At 43.1% G+C, this 20,483-nt stretch overlaps 1 protein-coding gene across 1 annotated transcript; it reads right to left on the reverse strand.

The window, feature by feature from the left end:
- Positions 1 to 589: 589 nt before the first annotated feature.
- On the reverse strand, positions 590 to 20,272 carry LOC308328200 (kelch-like protein 23). The gene is made up of 13 exons (XM_080781937.1): positions 20,076 to 20,272; positions 15,192 to 15,281; positions 13,343 to 13,570; positions 13,104 to 13,238; positions 12,813 to 13,004; positions 12,428 to 12,571; positions 11,767 to 11,935; positions 10,222 to 10,356; positions 9,890 to 10,015; positions 7,717 to 7,899; positions 5,172 to 5,324; positions 1,442 to 1,625; positions 590 to 1,341 (listed from the first exon to the last, which is right to left on the reverse strand). The coding sequence occupies exons 2-13, from the start codon at positions 15,246 to 15,248 to the stop codon at positions 1,056 to 1,058; spliced, it is 1,992 nt and encodes a 663-aa protein (XP_080638063.1). The 5' UTR covers positions 15,249 to 15,281; positions 20,076 to 20,272; the 3' UTR covers positions 590 to 1,055.
- Positions 20,273 to 20,483: the final 211 nt, after the last annotated feature.

A 20,483-nucleotide genomic window follows, 5' to 3' on the forward strand; every position in this document is an offset into this window, starting at 1 on the left:
AGATTTCAGCTGTAGGTGAACTCTTTTGTATAAATTGACTTGAATTGACGTGATGTGAATGCTCTGATGAAGGCTGCACAGCCGAAAACGCGTGAGCGTTCCTTTTTGGCTTGTGCCAATAAAGACTTTGTCCACCGCTTGTTTAATTTTTGGATGTGCTACCTTTTTGGAATTTTTTTAATTCCCTTTTTTTTTTAATGAATACTGGATTTGAGTTTGGCACTCCACTGAAAACCATTGCTGATGCGCAACCTCTTTTTCTCATTTAGCCTCATAAAGACTATTCCACGTGAATTTGGAGGGGTGCAAAAACCGAAGGCTCTGGTCCACAGATGAGGGCAAAAGTGATATGACCAGATGAGCAATCTTTCAGCATATTGTCTCTTCCAGGATGTCAATGTCTCCATCCGCAGGGCACAAGTGGTCGCTAAATTGATAAATATGAAGCTTACAATAAAATATATGCCAAGACCTTCACAGATTTCAATCCAATTTCACATCTAGTAGACTTTGATCATCAAAACTCCAACTGTTCTTATTTTATGATTTTATTTTAACATTACAGGGTTATTTTGTAGTGTTGGCATTATATACGTTGTATATACGTTGTCTACTATTTAGTCACTGGGGACTTATCAGACATTGCCAAATCCTATATTCTGTGTACAATTTATAGCTGGATTAGAACAATTTGTGACTTTCAATAAAGAGACAGTTAAACAGATGCTAAGATATGTATGAACGCTATTAATGTTGTATTAAGAATAATTCCATGACTCTCTCTCTCTCTTGGTTTGAATAAGTCAATTGAAAATGATAAAGCCCATCTGATTTAGAATCAAAACTAATAATTATACTTTTACGTATATGTAATTTAGAGAGAAGAATGTGCTATTGTTGGAATTAAATAAACTACCTGCTGGTAGGTCACGTTTCATACTTTTTACAACTTTATAATGGATGACCATGGGCAACAAATCCAGGGAAGCGATCCTCGACCATTATTCTCTCATCTGAAATTACTTACACGTACATGTGGGAATTTAAGGCAAAGCTCATAAATCGTTCCTCATTTCCTCGTCAACTTCATCATCCTCATAATCCTCATCATCGTAATAGTCGTCATCTTCGTAGCTTACATCATAATCAAAATAATCATGATCCTCATCCTGATTGTTTTCACTGTCTTCACTGTATTCATAATCGTCATAAACCATGGGTTTATGATCCTTCCTCAGCCTGAGAGAGACACATCTGAGATTGTAACAACCAGTGTGCATCTGCCCCACGGTTTCCCACGTATCGGTTTCTCCACAGTAGCGCTCAATCTCCGTGGGACACCTACGGGGGGGTGAGAGAACAACAGCCATGAGTGAAATACCCGGCGTTGGACAAGAAGCCACCGTTTCCCCAGGCATTCGTGGAGCAGCAGTTGTCTTACACTTCTCTGGCGTCCATCCCTCCTAGCACGTAGATCCTTCCATTCACCTCAATCATGCTATGATGGTAGCGTTGTATTTTCATGGGGGCACACGTGGTCCACTGGTTGGCCGTTGGGTCGTAGCGTTCCATCAAGTTTTCCGTGACCTTAGTCTTGAACTCATCATTCTTTATATGCCGACCACCTGAAGATTAAAAAAAAAAAAAAGATCGACAGGCTAGTATCGCTTAGTGGGCTTTATTATGTGCACAAACTACACTGACATTGAAGTCAGTTTGTTATATTTATGGAACTAAGAGCAGTGGTGCGTTTCCATGAATGCCATCCAATACTATTTTACATTCGACAGCCAGTAGTTACATAGCAGATTTAGATTATGAATACAAATGTGCCAGCAGATTATTATAGGTCACGCTATTAAACAGCAAAATTAAAATCAACCCCACCTTCGCAATGCACTCCGATACATTACACCGTTTTGAGAAAATGGCCACATATCGGACTACAATTATTTATTATTATTATAATGTATGAATGGCTCTAGGTTGCTAAGAGCCAGATAAAACTGGAAATTAACTCGAGGAGAAAACTGTCTCCAGCCGCCTTTCCCCCCCCCCCCCCCCAGTTTGTGTTTTTGGTCAAAACCAGCTTTAGTCATGGGCATGGCCCGACTGGCCAGCTGTGACTGGCCAGTCGCTGTGATTGACAGCCTACACCTAAACCTAACCTTAACCTCAGTAAAACTATACCTAAACCTAACCTTAACCTCAGTAAAACTATACCTAAACCTAACCCTAACCTCAGTAAAACTATACCTAAACCTAACCCTAACCTCAGTAAAACTATACCTAAACCTAACCTCAGTAAAACTATACCTAACCCTAATCTCAGTAAAACTATACCTAAACCTAACCCTAACCTTAACCTCAGTAAAGCTATACCTAAACCTAAAGCTCCGTTCACATTGAAGAAGCTGCTTTAAAAAGCAAAAGCAGAACTCAGAAAGACGCAGCTTTTTTTTGAGAAAGTGGGCGTGTACAAGGTACCTGTCACTCAAGCTGCCTGGACTGGCTGTCTGGCTTTGAGACGAGAGACAGGCAGTTTGAGCAGATGCGCATTTGAAAGTCTAAAATGTAAAATAGCGACTGTAGAGGAGACATACTTATATATTTAGTTACATCATAACCTATGTATGGATGAATAAATAATATAATCTTGGTAAACTTGTTTGTAAATAACCGAACGGACCGGATCTCAATCCTCCCCGTCTTCAGCGCTCATGTCTCCCCCCCACTCCGCTCTCCTCTCCCCCAGCTGGCCACGAGCGAAACCCTCCGGGCATTTTTTTAAATGGCGGCTCTGTATGTAATGTTAATGTTGATTTAGAAAGAGCATACCGTAGAAATACAATTGTATATATCCAGCACGTCGTAAAAGCAATTAAAACAGCTTATGTTTACGTGCGATTTCCGGACATTCAGTCCCAAGTCTCCCGTGGAAGGGAGCCCCCATCTCGGCGCTGTCTGTCTGTCACTGACCTCGGCTGGCTATATGTGGCAGTAGCCTAGAGTCAGACCGCTCCTCCACCACCCCCACGGACCCTCACCGTTTACACTGACTACAGCATCAGCACATTTAAAGTTTGCTTTTAATTAGCAGATGATGTGAAACATTGTGCCAACTAGTAGTAGGCTATGCATACTTTAATTACTTAATTAATAATCAATATCACGGTGATATTATCACCGGAACGGAGTCCAGTGCAACGGACATGTGCACATGCATATCATACAACTGATATAAACTTTATATCAGTTGTATGATATGCATGTGCATAGAGAGATCAATAATTAATAGCCTTTATAATAAAGGCTATTAATTATTGATCTCTCTCGCGCACACACACACACACGCGGTGCATACGACGCGCTGGGGACTCTGGACTTTAGTTCTTTGTCTATAGACTATATATATATATATATATATGCTCATTTATAAACCGTGTGTGTGTTTAGTCCACGGTCAGAGACAGCTACGGGGTTCAGTTGTTCACCTCGGTGGGAACCGGGAGGGGGTAATTACTGCAGGGGCACTGAGAGAGAACTGGCTCGCAAGTGAGCCCCGTGTCGGCTCCTCCACCGTCCACGGTGCTCAATATCTCTCACACACACACACACACACACACACACACACACACACACGTGTTCTATCTATCTATAAATATAGGCTATCTACTATCTTTCAACTTTTGGTATGAGGTTCATCGATAGGCCTACATGAACGCAATAGACCAATTTAAATGATTCCCTCAAATAAATCTTATATGCGATTGGTTTATCGATTCAGAACGCAGCAAACCAATCACAAAACATGGGCAACATATTGCATAAATAGAGGGGGTACATACAACTGATATAAGGTATGATCAAGGCCCCACTCCTGTAGTACGTACATTACTAGCGCCACTGTACCACGGTGATAGCGCCTCGGGTGACCTGCGGCCAGACCCCGTCGTCGAGGAGAAACCTCGAGCGAAAGTGGACCGACTTCTGGACCCTGTGGCCCGGCCCGCGGAGGACCCCCTAAATTGAGACTGGGTGTCGAGGAGCGTACACCAGTGGTCAACTCCCTGTGCTCAGGGCGAGGTCCCGCGACAAGGGCAATTAATTTTAGTGCGAGGAAACGTCCAGCAAAACACACGAGGACCGGCACAGAAACGCGCTGACAGCGGGCTGCTGTTTTTGGGAAAACTCCGACACAATATTGTTTAGTTGTTTGTCTATCTATCTATATCTGCTAATTTATCAACCGTGTGTGTGTGCGTGCACTGTTTAGTCCACAAACAGTCCACAAGCGACGGATAGCGTTCTGGAGAGTTCAGTTCAGTAGTTCATCCATAGCTTCGATGAGAACCGGAGGGGGGGGTGAATGCACGATGACTTGTCCCCAGAAACGTGACACTCGCGACGGCACACGGAACACAACCTGTTTTCACCGCTTCGACAACTTGTTTCTCATATAAACTTTAATTTCTATCACAAAATATGCTATGGTCTTGCCAAATATCCATTCATATTTCATATACAGCCCATATTCAAAAGGTTTATTTTTTAATGCGGACAATTGGGTCGGACAGCTTTCCAGAGGGTTTTCGGTTTTGTAAAATGAGCTCAACTCCGCCTCCTCAAACCACGCTGTGCTCTGATTGGCTACACGCAGATTTTTAAAGCTCCAGCTTTTAAAAGCTGCTTTAAAGTTCAGGTCCGGTGAGGAAAAAAAAACGCAAAAACAAAAAAAAGCTATTGTTCCAGCTTTTAAACGCAGAAGCTGTTCTGCATAGAGATAACATGGGACGAAGAAGCAGAAGCTAGCTTCTGCTTCTTCAATGTGAACGGAGCTTTACCCTAACCTCAGTAAAACTATACCTAAACCTAACCCTAACCTCAGTAAAACTATACCTAACCTTAACCTCAGTAAAACTATACCTAACCTCAGTAAAACTATACCTAAACCTTTTCCAACGCGAATCCGAGGATAATACCATGCAAGCTTCCTGGGTTGGTGTCTCAGGAGCCGCGGGCCTTCAAAATAAGAGTCTTCACTGAGAAAACACTGGCAGTGGTGGAAGAATTAATTAATACCCGGGGCCGTTAATACAGTGAATGTGTTAAGTGATGAACGAGCCCATATCCAATCCAATAATATGATTGTGAAATAACAGGCATGATACCTAAAACGTAGATCTTTCCGTTCAGAGTGCAGGCAGACGGTTTAGAACGTGGAACCTGCATAGGAGCGACTTCGGTCCACACAGATGTCTCAGGGTTGTATTTGGCCACCTTGGACGGGTTAGGGTTTGACATCCATGACTTTGGAAGGCCACCTAGGGCCCCGGAGGATACACACACACACACACACACACGCGGCAAAATATTATTCAGGATCATTGGATATACAATAAGATTTTCAGTAAGGTTTGATAAATAAAAAATTAGTAAAACAATATTTGTTTAACCATTGAAACTATACGTCCTCATACAACAAAGTGAAAATAAATGATCTACAAGATCGCAATGTGATGAGATAAAAAATAAAATAAAACATTAAAAAGAATATTGAAATCTTACATTTACCCAAAATAGGGAGAACGAGGTTAAAGTGGTCAATATAAATGTTTTTATAAAACTCTTAAAAAACCAAAACATATCCGTCTTTAAAACGGGCCCCTGATTTGCGGCCTGGCCACGCACCCGCTGCTCCTAATAGTTAGGATTTGTAATACAGAGGACAAATTTGCACATTTCAGGTGTAAAAATACACAGTGGTTAAAAAAAAGGAGTGGGGGCCACATTTTTATTACAGAAAGAAAATGACTGCATTTAATTCAGTTTGACTGCAAGCAGAAATAAAACATATCCCCACTGGGCCGGCCATGAACCTTAATGACAGTGGGGGCTGTTTAGACTGTTGAATAACTCTACAAGTTTCTAGACTCCATAATCCCAACTAAGGACGAGGACAATTAGAACAAGTGGATGGACTATATTTATGTGGGTCGACTCGACAGACGTTCCGCTGACCAAAAAGAATGTATACGTTTGTGCATATCACTTGTCCTGTCGGGACAGGGGACACGGTAGTAAAGAAATATGGTGCGTTGACCTACAGGCACTATATGGTTTCCACCAAGCACATCGCTTAGATATAAAATGTAGGCGATACACTTGGACTATACAGGGACCTTGGTTGATTTGGCCATCTTTATAGCCGATGTGGCTGGTGAAGTAGTGATAATAAAATAAGGAAATTTGCTGCGTCCCTCCAGAGCTGCATGTCGTTTTCACAGATCGACCAACATACAATCCCTTTGTAGAGACATATGAGCTCATTTGAATGCTCACAAATAATATATATAGCAGCAGAAATTATGTTAAATAAAGTCAACCGAGCCGCCGGGGTCCATTTGGTTACAAACACGAAGTTAAATTATTGAACACAGTCAACGTCAGACTCTAACCACACCGTGCTCAAGATCGACAGACAGCCGATTGGCTATTAGCGTGAAATATACACGTACATTTATCCTATCTCATATTACATTATAGGCCTTTTATAGGTAATCTGTAGCAAATATATCAGTTCTTCTGACTATATTTAACATAATTCCTGGCCTGCTATAAATCATCATTTGTGAGCATTAAAATGAGGGCTTGCATGCTGTGAGATCCCGGTGACGACTCCGACGAGACATTGATGTTGGGGCAATTACTTTATTTTCTCATCACCACCAGCTGGTGACTGATCTGCGTTTGTGTGTTTAGGCTAACTAGTGCTGTACGAATGAAATGCAGCGTCGTCGCGTATACAAAGTCGGGACACCTGGAGTGTAAGCTGTAAAGACATTAACCCTGGTCGTTCCATTTTGTAAGCCACGGCCACGGGGTTACAAAAACAGGCGGCACTCTTCAATATATTTGACATAATTCCTGCTGGGATCCACGGCACTCGTAATTCCGATGGCTCGTCATGGAACTGGATGAATAAAACCAAACACTATTAAGCTAAAACCCTAAATGATTCCGGGGCTCCAGACAACACCAACGCTGATTGATCAGCTGGCATATCTTGATTTGTCAATTATTTCTGTATTTGCATCGTGAAGACTTTCCCCCTCAAGTTTCAACTTCCAACACGAAACAGACTTGCTTCGCTTCTTTTTTTCCTCTCCCCCTCCCTCCACCCCTCCCACAGAGACTGAAGGCTCATACATAGTCTGGATTTTCGGTGGTTAAGGTGACCACCGAACTACAACATGACTTCACGAGCCGCGGTGAAGAGCAAACCACCGGCACCGCTCCAGCCCTTCTCTCTGTTTTTACTCACCACCACCGCTCAACGTTATTTCAGCTCCGGTGGTCACCTCACCACCGGAGCGGTGGTGGTCACCTCACCACCGGAGCGGTGGTCACCTCACCACCGAAAATCCAGACTATGAATAGGCCTTGAGGTGGGCGGGGATAAGAGGTGAGGAGCTCAGGGGGCTTGGGTGTGGACATTTTTGGTATTGCAGCTGAAATGTCTTGGAAGAGTATCCTCAGAGAGGATGAACTGAGTGGTTGTTTAGGCTTCAAGTGGGTATAAAGAGGCATTAAAGGGAATACATTTGATTTTAAATTCATGGTGGAGCCCCTTTAACATAAAAGAATGCAACCTTATGAAACCCAGCTACAGTAGCCGACCCCGCAGGTGCATAACCTATAGCCCTTGATCCTTACCAAAGAAATAGAGCAGTCCATCTAGTGGGACCACAGAAGGACCGTCATGATCGTAATACTCTTCCACACCGACAGACTCCATGAGCTGCCACGTGTTGGTTTTGGGGTCGTAGCGATCGATTGAGTCCCTCATGTCATGATTGCCACCTATTGCAAACACATAGCCATCTAGCATCACCAGGCCTGTGGCCCATGTGGTGTTTTGTGCAGGGGAAAGAGAAAACAGAAAACCCGATCATTAGAACATCCTGTCCTTGAGTAGCAAAAGCACAACTCTTATTATTCCAAGCCCCCAGAACCGAGAGCTGGGGCCTGATACATGACCAATGGGCTCGATTCACAAGCTTGCATGCAGGGTTGCTACTCTACTACAGTATATTATGTAATATATTAGATCTGTTGGGATTTTGAAGAATCGTTCACAGATGTGTGTGTGTGTGTGCTCACAGACTGAGACAATTAACCATTAATGCAGTAGAAAACATTGTAGAAATGTCCTCCTGGGGGGGAGCAACAGAGTCCAAGCCGTTTTACCGGACCATTTTTTTGGTTGTTCTAATAAAGTGTCCCATGTTTGATTTGATTTGAAAATATAGAACAAAGTCAGTCGGGATCAGGCTGTATTAGACTAGAGAATTCCACTCTTCAAGTCTGCACTCCTAAAGACAGTGATGTCACTGAAATGCGACTACTTGTCTGTCTGCTCCCCTCTGCTCGGTTAACATAATGGGAAACACATTCAAGTGGTAAATTAAATGTGAAAACAAGACGATATGTTGACATTTGTATTCAAATCAATAATCTTCAGTTCATTTCGTATTATTTTAACTACAGTTGAATTTCAATGGCCTTCTATGGCTGGCCTGCAGTAGACCATGCCAACGGACCAGAAGTGGGGGCGCCGTCTCATTTGGGGCATGAAATTTGTAGTCCCCGGGTGTCTCTATATGGGATGACCTTTTACGCAGAGCCTGGTAGTCGATAGTCACTGAGGCCCCTTTTCCACCGGTTGGGAACCGGTTCAGTTCTTTTTGGTTCTTAGTCCATGAGCCAGAGCTCCAAAATTGGAACGTTAATTAGTTAATTAGTGTGCAAAACCATACCTATATTAAATTGTTATCACCATGAAACTTGCCCAGTTGATTACTTACACAAAGACAATGTATTGTAGCCTATTACAAATATTAAAAAATGTAATATGCAAAATAGGCATTATATAGGAAAATATGCTAAAGAAAAAAAGAAAAGGCTACTACTGTGGAAGGTTAAGTTACTTATATTTATCCTATAAACAATTTAATATTGGTATGGTTTTGCACACTCAATTCATATTAACGTTCCCATTTTGGAGGTCTGGCTCATGGACTAAAAACTGGTTCTGAACTGAACCGGTTCCCAACCGGTGGAAAAGGGGTCTCAGGGGCCGCTTGTTTTACAGGCGACCGGAATAAGGTTGGTGAGGGGTCCGTTAAAACGACCGGATTAAGGTTGGTGAGGGGTCCGTTAAAACGACCGGATTAAGGTTGGTGAGGGGTCCGTTAAAACGACCGGATTAAGGTTGGTGAGGGGTGCGCTTCTCCGTGCTTGCGGTTATGGTTGGGTTAGGGTTTGAGGTAGGTATAGTAGCCGGTGCTGTAAAACAAGCGTCCCATCAGCACCCATCGAAACCGAGGCTCTGCGTAAAAGGTAGTCTTGTCTCTACAGTATATACAGGGTATGGGCATATACTAATGACATTAGGGAAATACATATATGGGCACAAAAGGGATACTTTAGTTTTTCTTTTCTTTTTTAAACAATATTGTTGTCCATTATATTCGCCAATGTGTAAACATCTTAAGTTGTCCCTTATACGCTACCTTCAACACTAATTGCCCATCTACAAGCTTTATAATTTTGAGAATGAAATTAAATATTTCCCAAAATAGGACCGCCATTGTTAATTGTGGTTAATAAATTGAAGAAATGAAAAAGATCCGCACACCATTTCATGCGCCCCAAATATTTCTTTACTGAAGTGGTAAACGTTTCAGGCCGTGCAGCCCTTCCTCAGACCTGCGGCCAGCACCCAGCCTATATAGGTACATAGATGTGCATGTCCTTTTTGACTGATTGTTCAGCCTCCTCTACCAGTTAACACATTGAATGCCATAGTTTGATGTGATGGGCTTACTGAAGTTGCAGCGTGGCTTATTCATCGGCGCCATTTTCGTCCACGAGTTACTGGGAACGTCACAGCGCCACATCTCCGCACTCTCACCATAATTGCTATATCCTCCTGCCAAATACAGAATAGAGCCTATGGTGGAAGAATAGCACAATTAAAGACAAGTTATGCATCAATTGTTGAAGACATAATTATGCGACTTGAAATGCCATACTCTTCAACTTTCTATGGCCGTTATTAAGCCAAGAAATTCAAAGGAATTCACCAAACTAGACCAAGTGTGTTGTGACATAAGCTGTTAGGTCCACAGTTGATTTGATTCCGATGTTACTCCTCACCTGATATCACCACAGCATGCCCATTTACTTTCAAGGGTGTGCGTCCTATAGGCTTCCATTGATTGGTCAGAGGATCAAAGCTCTCCATCTTGTGAATGTCCTTGTCATGAGTGTCTGCTCCCACTGTCACTATCACTTCAACAAGTGAGGGAGAAGGAGCAGGTGAGCCAGAGGAGTTTCACAGTAGGAGTTGCATTTAATAACCAGGGGCCCACACACTTTGGAAGCCGATTGGAATGGGATCTGCAAAATATGACTCGTACATCTTGCTCATATGACCCCAGAGATAATGTGTACCGCTTTGTGTGTGTTCTGGACAATATATGTAGGACTAGCAGCAATAGTGAGAACTGTCTTTTGAAGAAAATGTAATCTGGCACAAACGGGGCCTATAAATTGCGTTGAGATCCAAAGAATCCAGGAGGGAATGAATCCTACGTCGGAATGAGGACTGATTACATTAAGATGAAAATGGGTCCTTCAATTTATATGTCCCTTTCCAAAAAGTAATTTCTTTTGGCAAGCAACACCATGTTATTAATTAGACTGCAATGCACTGTATAATATATCGAGTTGAATGTTTGGGGAACCTGAAGACGTTTCAGCAGGGAAAACGCATGTCAAGTCACAACGTTCTGGCATACTGTACATTTGAAATGCTGTCCTCTCCGTAGCCCATCTTCAGCTGCGGTACCTCTGTGCGTGTACCACCCAAATGAGTATGACATTAGGAGCATTACAGGAGTTGTGACTGGATAAAGCGTTAAATAAATACAGATTACCGTGTCGCCGACATCTTCCAAACCTTTGATTTTAGAATTGATGACGTGCTTTGCGCTGAAAATACGCTTGGGATTGTTGGTTTACCTCACGACGCTCTGTCAAAATAACAAGTGTCTACCCTATGACTTGCAAACGTTAGATCAGCGACTCTTCCCACAGCAGGTTAGTTACTAAAATATAATAAATAGTAAACTGAAAAGCTTTGGTAAACCGATCGAACCATTGTCTGATTCATGCCGGTACATTTAGATTGATCTAGGGGGGGTCCCTGCATTGATGTGGTAGTAGACCATCAGTTGCAACATGCATGCCGTGTAGAGCTGTCCCCGACTAAGGATTTCTATAGTCGAAATTAATATGAATAAATTTGCCGTTAGTCGACTGATAGTCGACTGAGCACCCCCACCCCACCCCCCAAAACATCGACTGAGGGGCTTGTCATTAGCCAGATTGAGCACAGCAGGTGAGATTGAGATTCTGGAGTCTATCAGGCCAGCGCACTGTGCGATTCAAGTCACAGGCAGTGGCACATTGCCACACAGCAGGCAGACACACTCCACATGCACATTGGAGATTGATTAAAAACAGTCAGAAAGCATGTTCAAATGTGTTGATGTCCCCCCACAGACCTAGTGGAATAATACAATAATATTTTTTGAACATCGACTGAGAGGTGGTCAGTCGACTGAGACCCGTTCCGATCGATTGGTCGACTATTCGACTAATCCAGGTCAGCCCTAATGCCGTGTGAGACAAGGGTACCTGTGGGTCTGCGTGAGCCGGCCGTGTTAAGGTAAGGCACAAGATCCCGGTCTGTGGCCTCCGATGAGAACCTCTTGCAACCCTCGTGTTCCTTCGCCACATCCAGCGACTCAATCACAGTGGGTAGGTAGGAGGGACTGATAAGAGGTGGACGGATATGCTCTAGAACCTTAAAGTACCCACAGAACATTAATTATTTACTAGTCCAGCTGGAATTGGTTGAACAACGTTATAATATATAAATCATCAATCATCATTAGTACCAGTAAGTAAGGGTATACAGTGGATGCCAAGCATGTATTGGATTGGACAGCAGGCGCTGTTCTGGCAACTACCTTGCTTATAATAATTAATACATTTGGTCGGCACTCCTTTCCGGTATTTGTCACTGTACATTTGCATATACAGTGAAATATGAAATCAATCTGCATTTAACCTATTTTAAGTATCAGAATGGGTGCTGCAGGCAGAGCCACGGGAAGCAGTTGGGGTTTAAATATCTTGTTCGGGGAAACTCTTCGACACGTAGACGACCGTGGCACGAACCGGGGACCTTCTGTCTCACAGGTGGCCTCTCTGCCCACTCATCTGCAGCCCTCCCACTTTCACAACTCCCCAAATGTATCCATCTGGCAAGATGTGAGACTAAGAAATGACTGACCTTGTCAAAGTTCTGCCTGCGGGTCGGACACTTGTTTAACCACAGCATGGCAGCCTCGAAGACAATGTCCTCCTTTGGCACATTGAGATGGTCACTGGCAAGAATCTCTGTCAGTCTTTCCACAGGGAGAGATAGGAATTCTTCCTATTGGTAGGGGGAAAAACACACACAATTAGCTGGTTCCCATACTGTACGTACCGTAATAACCACTACCCTTTTCCCCTCTGAAGTGCTCGCTTGTAGATTGTTTGCTTAGTGAAATGGACATCTCACAATAGTAACAGTTTAGTAATAGTGACAAGTTGAGTAATAATACAGTAATAAAACTAAGTTATGGGACAAACGACAAGCCACAAGACTAACAATTTTGAAATAAATCACAGACCTGCTGGTAGATAACGCTGAAGTCTTCCAGAATGTAATCCAGGCTTCGTTTCTCTAACTTTTTAAAGGAGTGTGCCTCAGCAAAGCAGTACATCGCTACACAGTTATTTATATCTATGTGACGCCCCATGTAGCCACAACAGGCATCTCGGACAGCCGTGACTTGCAACATGTTTGACGCTGCTAGAAGGGCCTAGACCAAAAAAAAAAACAACATGTGTTAAATAAGCAACAATGTCATGTAGGACAAACATCGAGACGATGAATAAGGTTCATGATGAGAATACATTACCTGCACATTTTCCGGGGAGATGGACACCTTTGAAGTGTAGGCATAACTCACCAACATGCCAATCATCTGAGGTTCCACCCCACTGATGGTCACCCTTTCCTGTGAAGACTCCATCATGCCAGCTGTAAACATTGCCTGTGCATGTAGAAAAGGTGAATTGGTTGGCCTTGGTGTGTCCATGTGAAAGCCAAGACAGAACTCAATGTACTAACGGCATGTCCATATGCGTGTGTATTTACCTCAAAGTAAGGGCTGAAGGAGGCCATTACATAACGATGGCAGGGGAACTCCTGTCCCCCACAGCACAAAATCACATCACACAAGGCACCGTTCAGACGCAGCCTGTTTAGGCCCTCCAAGACCTTGTTGGGATGGTTGGAATCCACAAAGGTCTCAATCTTCAGTGAAGATAGTGGTACACTGGTGATATCCTCCTGAAGTGCCATGTCTGCCTTTTCCAGACCAGCCTATATGAAAGCAGGAGGGGATCATGTGATAAATGCTCACATTGTTAAGGCCCCAAACGCCCTCAATATTCCCCCATTTCCTTTCCAGTCAGCACAAACCTTCACAAAACCCTCCTAATTTGTCTCGTAAGATGTAGCCAAAAGAGGTGGTGTATTGAGATGCGGCACTACAGGCACAGACAGCGCTGCCTTGAAAAGCAGACATGCATACACCAGACATCCAGTGGTGAGTATTTTGTACTCCTGTGCTGGATGTGTCACCAGATCACCAGCGCGCGCGCGCACACACGCGCACACGCACACACACACACACACACACACACACACACACACACGAGTAAAAGTTGGCCTCCTGGTGGTGCTATAACAGGGCGTTCTGGAAATTTCGGGGCAGAGGTTTATCGTCTTTTGGCATGGACCGGGTTAACGTGCCGGACATTAGCTGTTCACAGACGGACGGAGTTGTAACGTTTATTGTTTATCGTTAGTTATTTTTGGTAATATTATTTACTTTGTGGTTATGGTTGGATAAATATATATATACACCTGTATATGTACCTGTCACTATTTCCATATATATATTTATACTAACGAACTATTGGTCATATAGTTATGGAGCTAATGTTATTGTATCCATATATGTTTATCGCCTGCTGGCAGTCTTGATTACGCTGCACTTGCCAGTTGCCATATTGGCGCAACTATGGCTAGTGTTGCTGTTGTGTTTACTATGCTTACCCCAGCTACAAGACTAAGATGTCCCTTCTCGCTTGCCATCTCTCGCATTGGCCAAGCCGGTCATGTGACGCACTGAAGGCCTCAGTGCATCCCCTATAAAACTCGGTGTCTGTTTGGACTCCTTCGAGACAACATTGTTTATCTTACTCCAGCTATTCGTTATTATCTCTTGTTGGTTTACTCTGCTTATAGCTTTTTGTTTACCGTAGTTGTAGCTTTACAAATGACAGCCAATGTACTTGAAAGTCGATTAACTTCCGTCATGTATTTTATTGCGCCATTTGTACTGGCAACAACTACTTTTGTAACTTTGTAACCTTTATCTACAAGTGCAAGTAAAAGCATTTTCGAATTTGCAGTTGGTTTCCTGTCCGTTTTATATATTATGGGCACATTTTCCCCTAGACTTATTGGGCCATAACAGGAGTGCAATACATACTCTCTCTCCATGCCTTCGGCCTGGTGGAGACAACAATTATACCAATTTAAAATAGGGGGATCATTTTAGAGGTGCACGGGTCGGCATCGGAGGTTCCGGTCGCTGGTCCTGCCTGCCTGATGACGTATAGTTCCTTCCATCCAGACCGGAATCCGGATCAGAAACACGAAAATGGTATTGATCCAAGGCTATTTTGAACATCAAAGGCACATACACATACTCACATGGTAAGGGTCGATTCATACTCCTATTTTAGAGCCGAATAAAAGTCGGTTCGGCGCTGTAGAGCCTACAATTTGACTTCATTTGAGGTTCGGGGGGGCGGGTACCGTCCTAAAGTCGGCTCTTCGGTGCTACTGAAATTTTCTGACGAGCCGAAATCATTTCGGCACTACAGCGCCGAAACAGGAGTATGAATCGGCCCTAAGTCTCCAGTTTATTTACCTCTGCAGCCATTTGTGATTCACTCTCACAGGCAACAGCATTGATGTTCTCAGCCATGGGGGAGGTGAGGTATGGCAGAGTGGATCACGTCTGCAGAGAGAACAAACATTACGGTGAAAAAATGTCGGCGGGTCATCGGCCGTCGGTTGATAAGTGCCCAATCTGCTGTAGTCCGTTTGCAGTCTTTTGACAGTTTTAACTAGCTCTGGTCCATAGCTCTAATGCGTGCATTAGAGCTATGTTACTATCAACGTCCGCCGCTCGCATGAATGCAGACCAGCCTCTACTCTTTAGTGTAAATAAAAAGAACGTTTTTGCTACAATTTACAATTTACAATTTAGGCATTTAGCAGACGCTCTTGATCCAGAGCGACTTACATTAAGCAAGAACAAAAGCATGGGAATACATCACATAAAGACATTTATCATGAAACATGCGTAGCTAAGAAAGTAACAGTGGAATATCTATAATGAAACTATACATATAAGCTATACATCTATACTACTATGCTACACATATGTACTATGACGTGCTATGACTACTAGAATTGCTATCTAAGGGGGTGGGGTAAGTGCTACTCACCAAAACAAAGGCGGGTTGTGTCAATAGAAAGACTACTTTCCTTAGTGGAAGCACTCTGAGCCCCCCACCACACGTATAAACTGTACTTTCTGGCCAAAAAGGGATTTTGTTTCCACCGGGAAAAAAAACATTTTTACTCTACTGATATTGCCCAGAGAACTGCCTCATAGAGGATATTTTTCCTCCGGTGAAAAAATATCGCTTTTTGGCCAAAAAGTACCGTTTATACGTGTGGTGGGGGGCTCAGAGTGCTTCCACTAAGGAAAGTAGTCTTTCTATTGACACAACCCGCCTTTGTTTTGGTGAGTAGCAAAAACGTTTTTATTTACGCCAAAGAGGAGCGGCTGGTCTGATTTCGATTTGAGATTTAACATTGGAAGTCCCATATCCTTGTACTGCGCGGGGCAGAATCGTAGAAGCAGTAGAAGGATATGGATCAGATCTAAGTTTTAACTAGTTTTGACTTTATTTCTTTATGTAATCAGGGAATATTTGTTGAGGCTGCTGTCAAGTATTAGTTTAAAAACAAGAACCCCCCACCCCCCCCCCCCCCTTTCCCCTCACTGTATATGTTTCTTTTCCCTTTTTGCTTCCTTTATGATGAATTCCTGTTCTGTTCTTTAACTATATAGAACTGTCTATTTGTACGCCTCTAAATGTTTTGATGAATTGAACATGGTGGACCCTGTTGTAAACAAGTGTAATGCTTAATTGGGTCGTCCACTCAGTTAACAGTCTTTGTATTGAGTTTGTGCTTGAAATGTACTGCAATTCTGCAAACTGTTAATAAATCAATTATCACTCAGTTAATAACCAGTGGCTGCCTTATATCTCCAAAATTGTCCAATGAAATGTAAATATTAAAAATAAAGATCTAATCGGATTTGAATTGCCTTGTATTTGTCACAATGGCCATAAATGGCACAACCTCTACACTTCATGACTGTTACTGTGGCTGATAAAGCATTACACTTGTTTACAACAGGGTCCACCATTTTCAATTCATCAGAACATTTAGAGACGTACAAATACTTCTATATAAAAAAAAAAAACAGGAAATCATGTAAGGAGGAAACAAGGGAAAAGAAACGTATACAGTAAGGGGGAAAGGGGTGGGTGGGGGATTCAAATTTTACGGGGCCAGTTTCGAATTGCAGCCGTCCGTAGGTGCCCTTTGAGATGTTTTGAAGGAGTCAAGGGATTCTCATTTCGTAATGGCTGTTGGTAGGGCGTTCCACTCAGTTATTATTCCATTACTTAAGTCATTTGGCTCTCTTTAGCCGTGGTACAAGACATAGATGTATTTTTTATCGTGTGTTTTACTTTCGTATCTATATGTTCAAATGTCAAAATCATGTGTGAAGTGAGGGGAGCTAATATATTAAAGTCTAAGTCAAGTTGATTAGGTGATGTAAAACAAACGGGGCCAACACAAACATTAAACGCCATTAACAATAAAGACACAATATTGTCTCTTTACGTCATTATGACATAAACGACCCATTATGACGTAAATTTTCCCTTCATTGTCAATGCTTTCACTAAACAAACTTTGAACTAAAGACAAACATTAAACCTGTGTATAGGAGGGGCTAGCGACGCTCAAAGTCCGACCTGTCTACTCTGAAGTGAGTGGTGCTGTACTGTACTTGTGCTGTACGTACTGTACTGTACTAGCCCACCTCCCTGGCCTGTGTGTGTCCGTGTGTTAGGCTGTGCAACAGTGTCAGTGACACTTGGTGGTGAACAAACCCTATTTTCGTGCTCGGACACAGGAACACAGCCACACACATAGCTGTCTATAGGAGTGGTTGCACCACTCAAAAACACACACAATTATGTATGATATACCCGATATTGTCTTGATCCAAGGCTAGCTCGATCCTAGGCCCTTTCAGAACCCTGGTTGACGGTACCCCAGGGTCCCTGATCGGTTATTAAGCCCTCTGTGGGATGCAGATGTAGTGTTGGTGAGATGTTTCAAAGATGAATAACGCGGCTATAGGAGACAATGGAAACGTGGGCAAAATCGCATTAAACGCTGATGCCAAAGCCTCCCACGACACAACAGCATTATAAACATCCTGCATGCACACGGTCGGCCAAACAGAGGCAGTAACTAGGACGTGCAGCTGGTGGCTAGCCAGTCGCCGCTCAGGAGGCGGTACAATGGGAAGTCAATAAGGAAGTCAAGGAAGTGAGAAAGAGAGAATTTCAGGGAAGCCAAAACTTTAAAAAAAAAAATACTTAAAGGGACACTTCACCCTTTTTGCTAAAAAATATATGTTAATGACGTTTAGAAGCTTTAGATCACTTTCCTGGGGGTATTTATGTGTGTAATATGTGGTTTTAGATATTTTAGATTGTAGCAGTGAGCCTGTTGTCTCTGATGTCATGGACACTGGTCTCACTACCTTCCTGGACTACAATTCCCATAATGCTTTGGTGCACTGCTCCTCCTTGTGGATAGGGGGGAGAGCTGTCTTACTGAGACAACATGTAGTCCAGGAAGGAAGTGAGCCCAGTGTCCATGACATCAGAGACAACAGGCTCACTGCTACAATCTAAAATATCTAAAACCACATATTACACACATAAAGACCCCCAGGAAAGTGTTCTAAAGCTTCTAAACGTCATTAACATATATCTTTTTGCAAAAAGGGTGAAGTGTCCCTTTAACAGCATCGGCAGTTAATGCGATTTCTCCCACGTTTCCGTTGTCTCCTATAGCCGCGTTATGCATCTTTGAAACATCTCACCAACACTCAAGCGGCGCACCGCTCTCCGTGAACGGAGGGTATGTACATCTGCATCCCACGGAGGGCTTAATAACCGACCAGGGACCCTGGGGTACCGTCGACCAGACTTCAGAAACGGTAACCGAGGGTGCCAAAAGGGGTATAGCTCGATCCAAGGCTAGGGCTGGCAAGCATGACGGAACTTCAGCCGGTTTTACGCACTCACTCAATTTACAACGTTAACATCTGGACGTTCAGGTTTCAAATATAAAGTGATCACCTAGGGGCCAAGGATGTTACAATTCTGTTCGGTCGGGTATTAGCAACCCGAACCGTAGCCCCATATATCATGTGCCCTCTCCCTATGCTCATTCTGTAGTAGCCATGGTTCATGACTCTTGTATTCATACCAGAGTCATGAAGTAACTGCACCCGGTTTTTGGCGCTCGCTACATTTACAACGTTTCCGTATATATAAACATTCGGAATTCAAATCTAAAGTACTCACAATTTGTCCCACGGGTGTTAGTTAGTTGCAGCTCCAGCGATTAGAATTTCTGCATCCCGCGTTGTTTAATAAAAAGCATTTTTATCCGAGCTTATTTTGCCATTGGCTTTCAACTACGCACCCCTATCGGTCGGGAGGAGGGTGGCACTCGGTGTGTTCGATATAGGTACGCTGACCGCCCTGCCAATACAGACTAATAGGCGAGTGCGCTCCCGGTGTGCAACTGTGGGTTTCCCAAACGAACCCCGTTTGAAAAAAGTAGCCTGGGCGCTAGGACAAAAATGCTTTTTATTAAACAACGCGGGATGCAGCAATGCTAATCACTGGTGCTGCAACTAACTAACACCCGTGGGACAAATTGTGAGTACTTTATATTTTAATTACGAATGTATATATATACGGAAACGTTGTAAATGTAGCGAGCGCCAAAAACAGGGTGCAGTTACTTCATGACTGTCATGATAATCATCATGGCAGTCATGTTTTAGGGCTAGTTCTGTAGCAGAATGAGCGTAGGGAGAGGGCACATATGGGGCTACCCGAACCGTATCTTTCGTATTGTTCAATAAAAAGCATTTTTATCCGATCGGTGGCCATTTTATCTTCGACATAATGCTTTTAACTCCGGGAGGTGTGCCGCAGCGCCGCACGCTGATACAAGTTTGTTACTATGAGAAAATGGCCACCGATCGGATTGTAATTATTTTTATTCAACAATACAAAAGATAGGGGTGCTTATACCCACCCGAAGAGAATTGTAACATCTGTGGCCCAGGAGTGAGCACTTCATATTTGAAATCTGAACGGTATATGTCTACGTTAACGTTGTAAATGTAGAAAGTGCGTAAAACAGGTTCAGTTCCGCCATGACGCTCATAGCTAGGGCTGGCTAGCTCTCTTTCTACTGTCAGCTTCAAACCAACGCAGATAACTTATAATAATTAAATAATACATACGGAAATCAAATAAACATGCGCCCACAATATGGTTCTGCTTGTGGGGCTAAATCAAACCGTACAACGAACGTGAATGTAATAAACAAAAAGAAAACATACCTCTCTGGCTGCATACAAATCAGGAACGGGGATGAGTCCTGCAGGTCCAGCCAAGTGTCCACAACAGACAGCCGCACACAATCTCCAAAGAAATTAGTGATTATAAAACAAATGCTTATAAAATAAACAATGCAATATTCGCTTTTGGGCGTAGCAGTAGCTCAAGAAAAAAAAAATCTTCTGCCTAGACTAGTACTGCCTACCGCTTCTGAACTTAAAAGAGAGGAAGTGTGTAACCACAAATTGTGTCCCCATAGTCCTCCTGACAAAACAGCAGTTAAGCAGTTCCGGGCAGACACGTACAAAGCAAAGAAGTCCTTTGATTAAACATCCTCACAAGTTACAAGTCTGCCAGACCAATACTACAATATTGTTGCAGACCAAAAAAAGGATAAGCTGCTAGCTAAA

This window comes from Protomyctophum bolini, assembly GCF_963924005.1.
Source record: "Protomyctophum bolini genome assembly, chromosome: 14".
NCBI classification, from domain to species: domain Eukaryota; kingdom Metazoa; phylum Chordata; class Actinopteri; order Myctophiformes; family Myctophidae; genus Protomyctophum; species Protomyctophum bolini.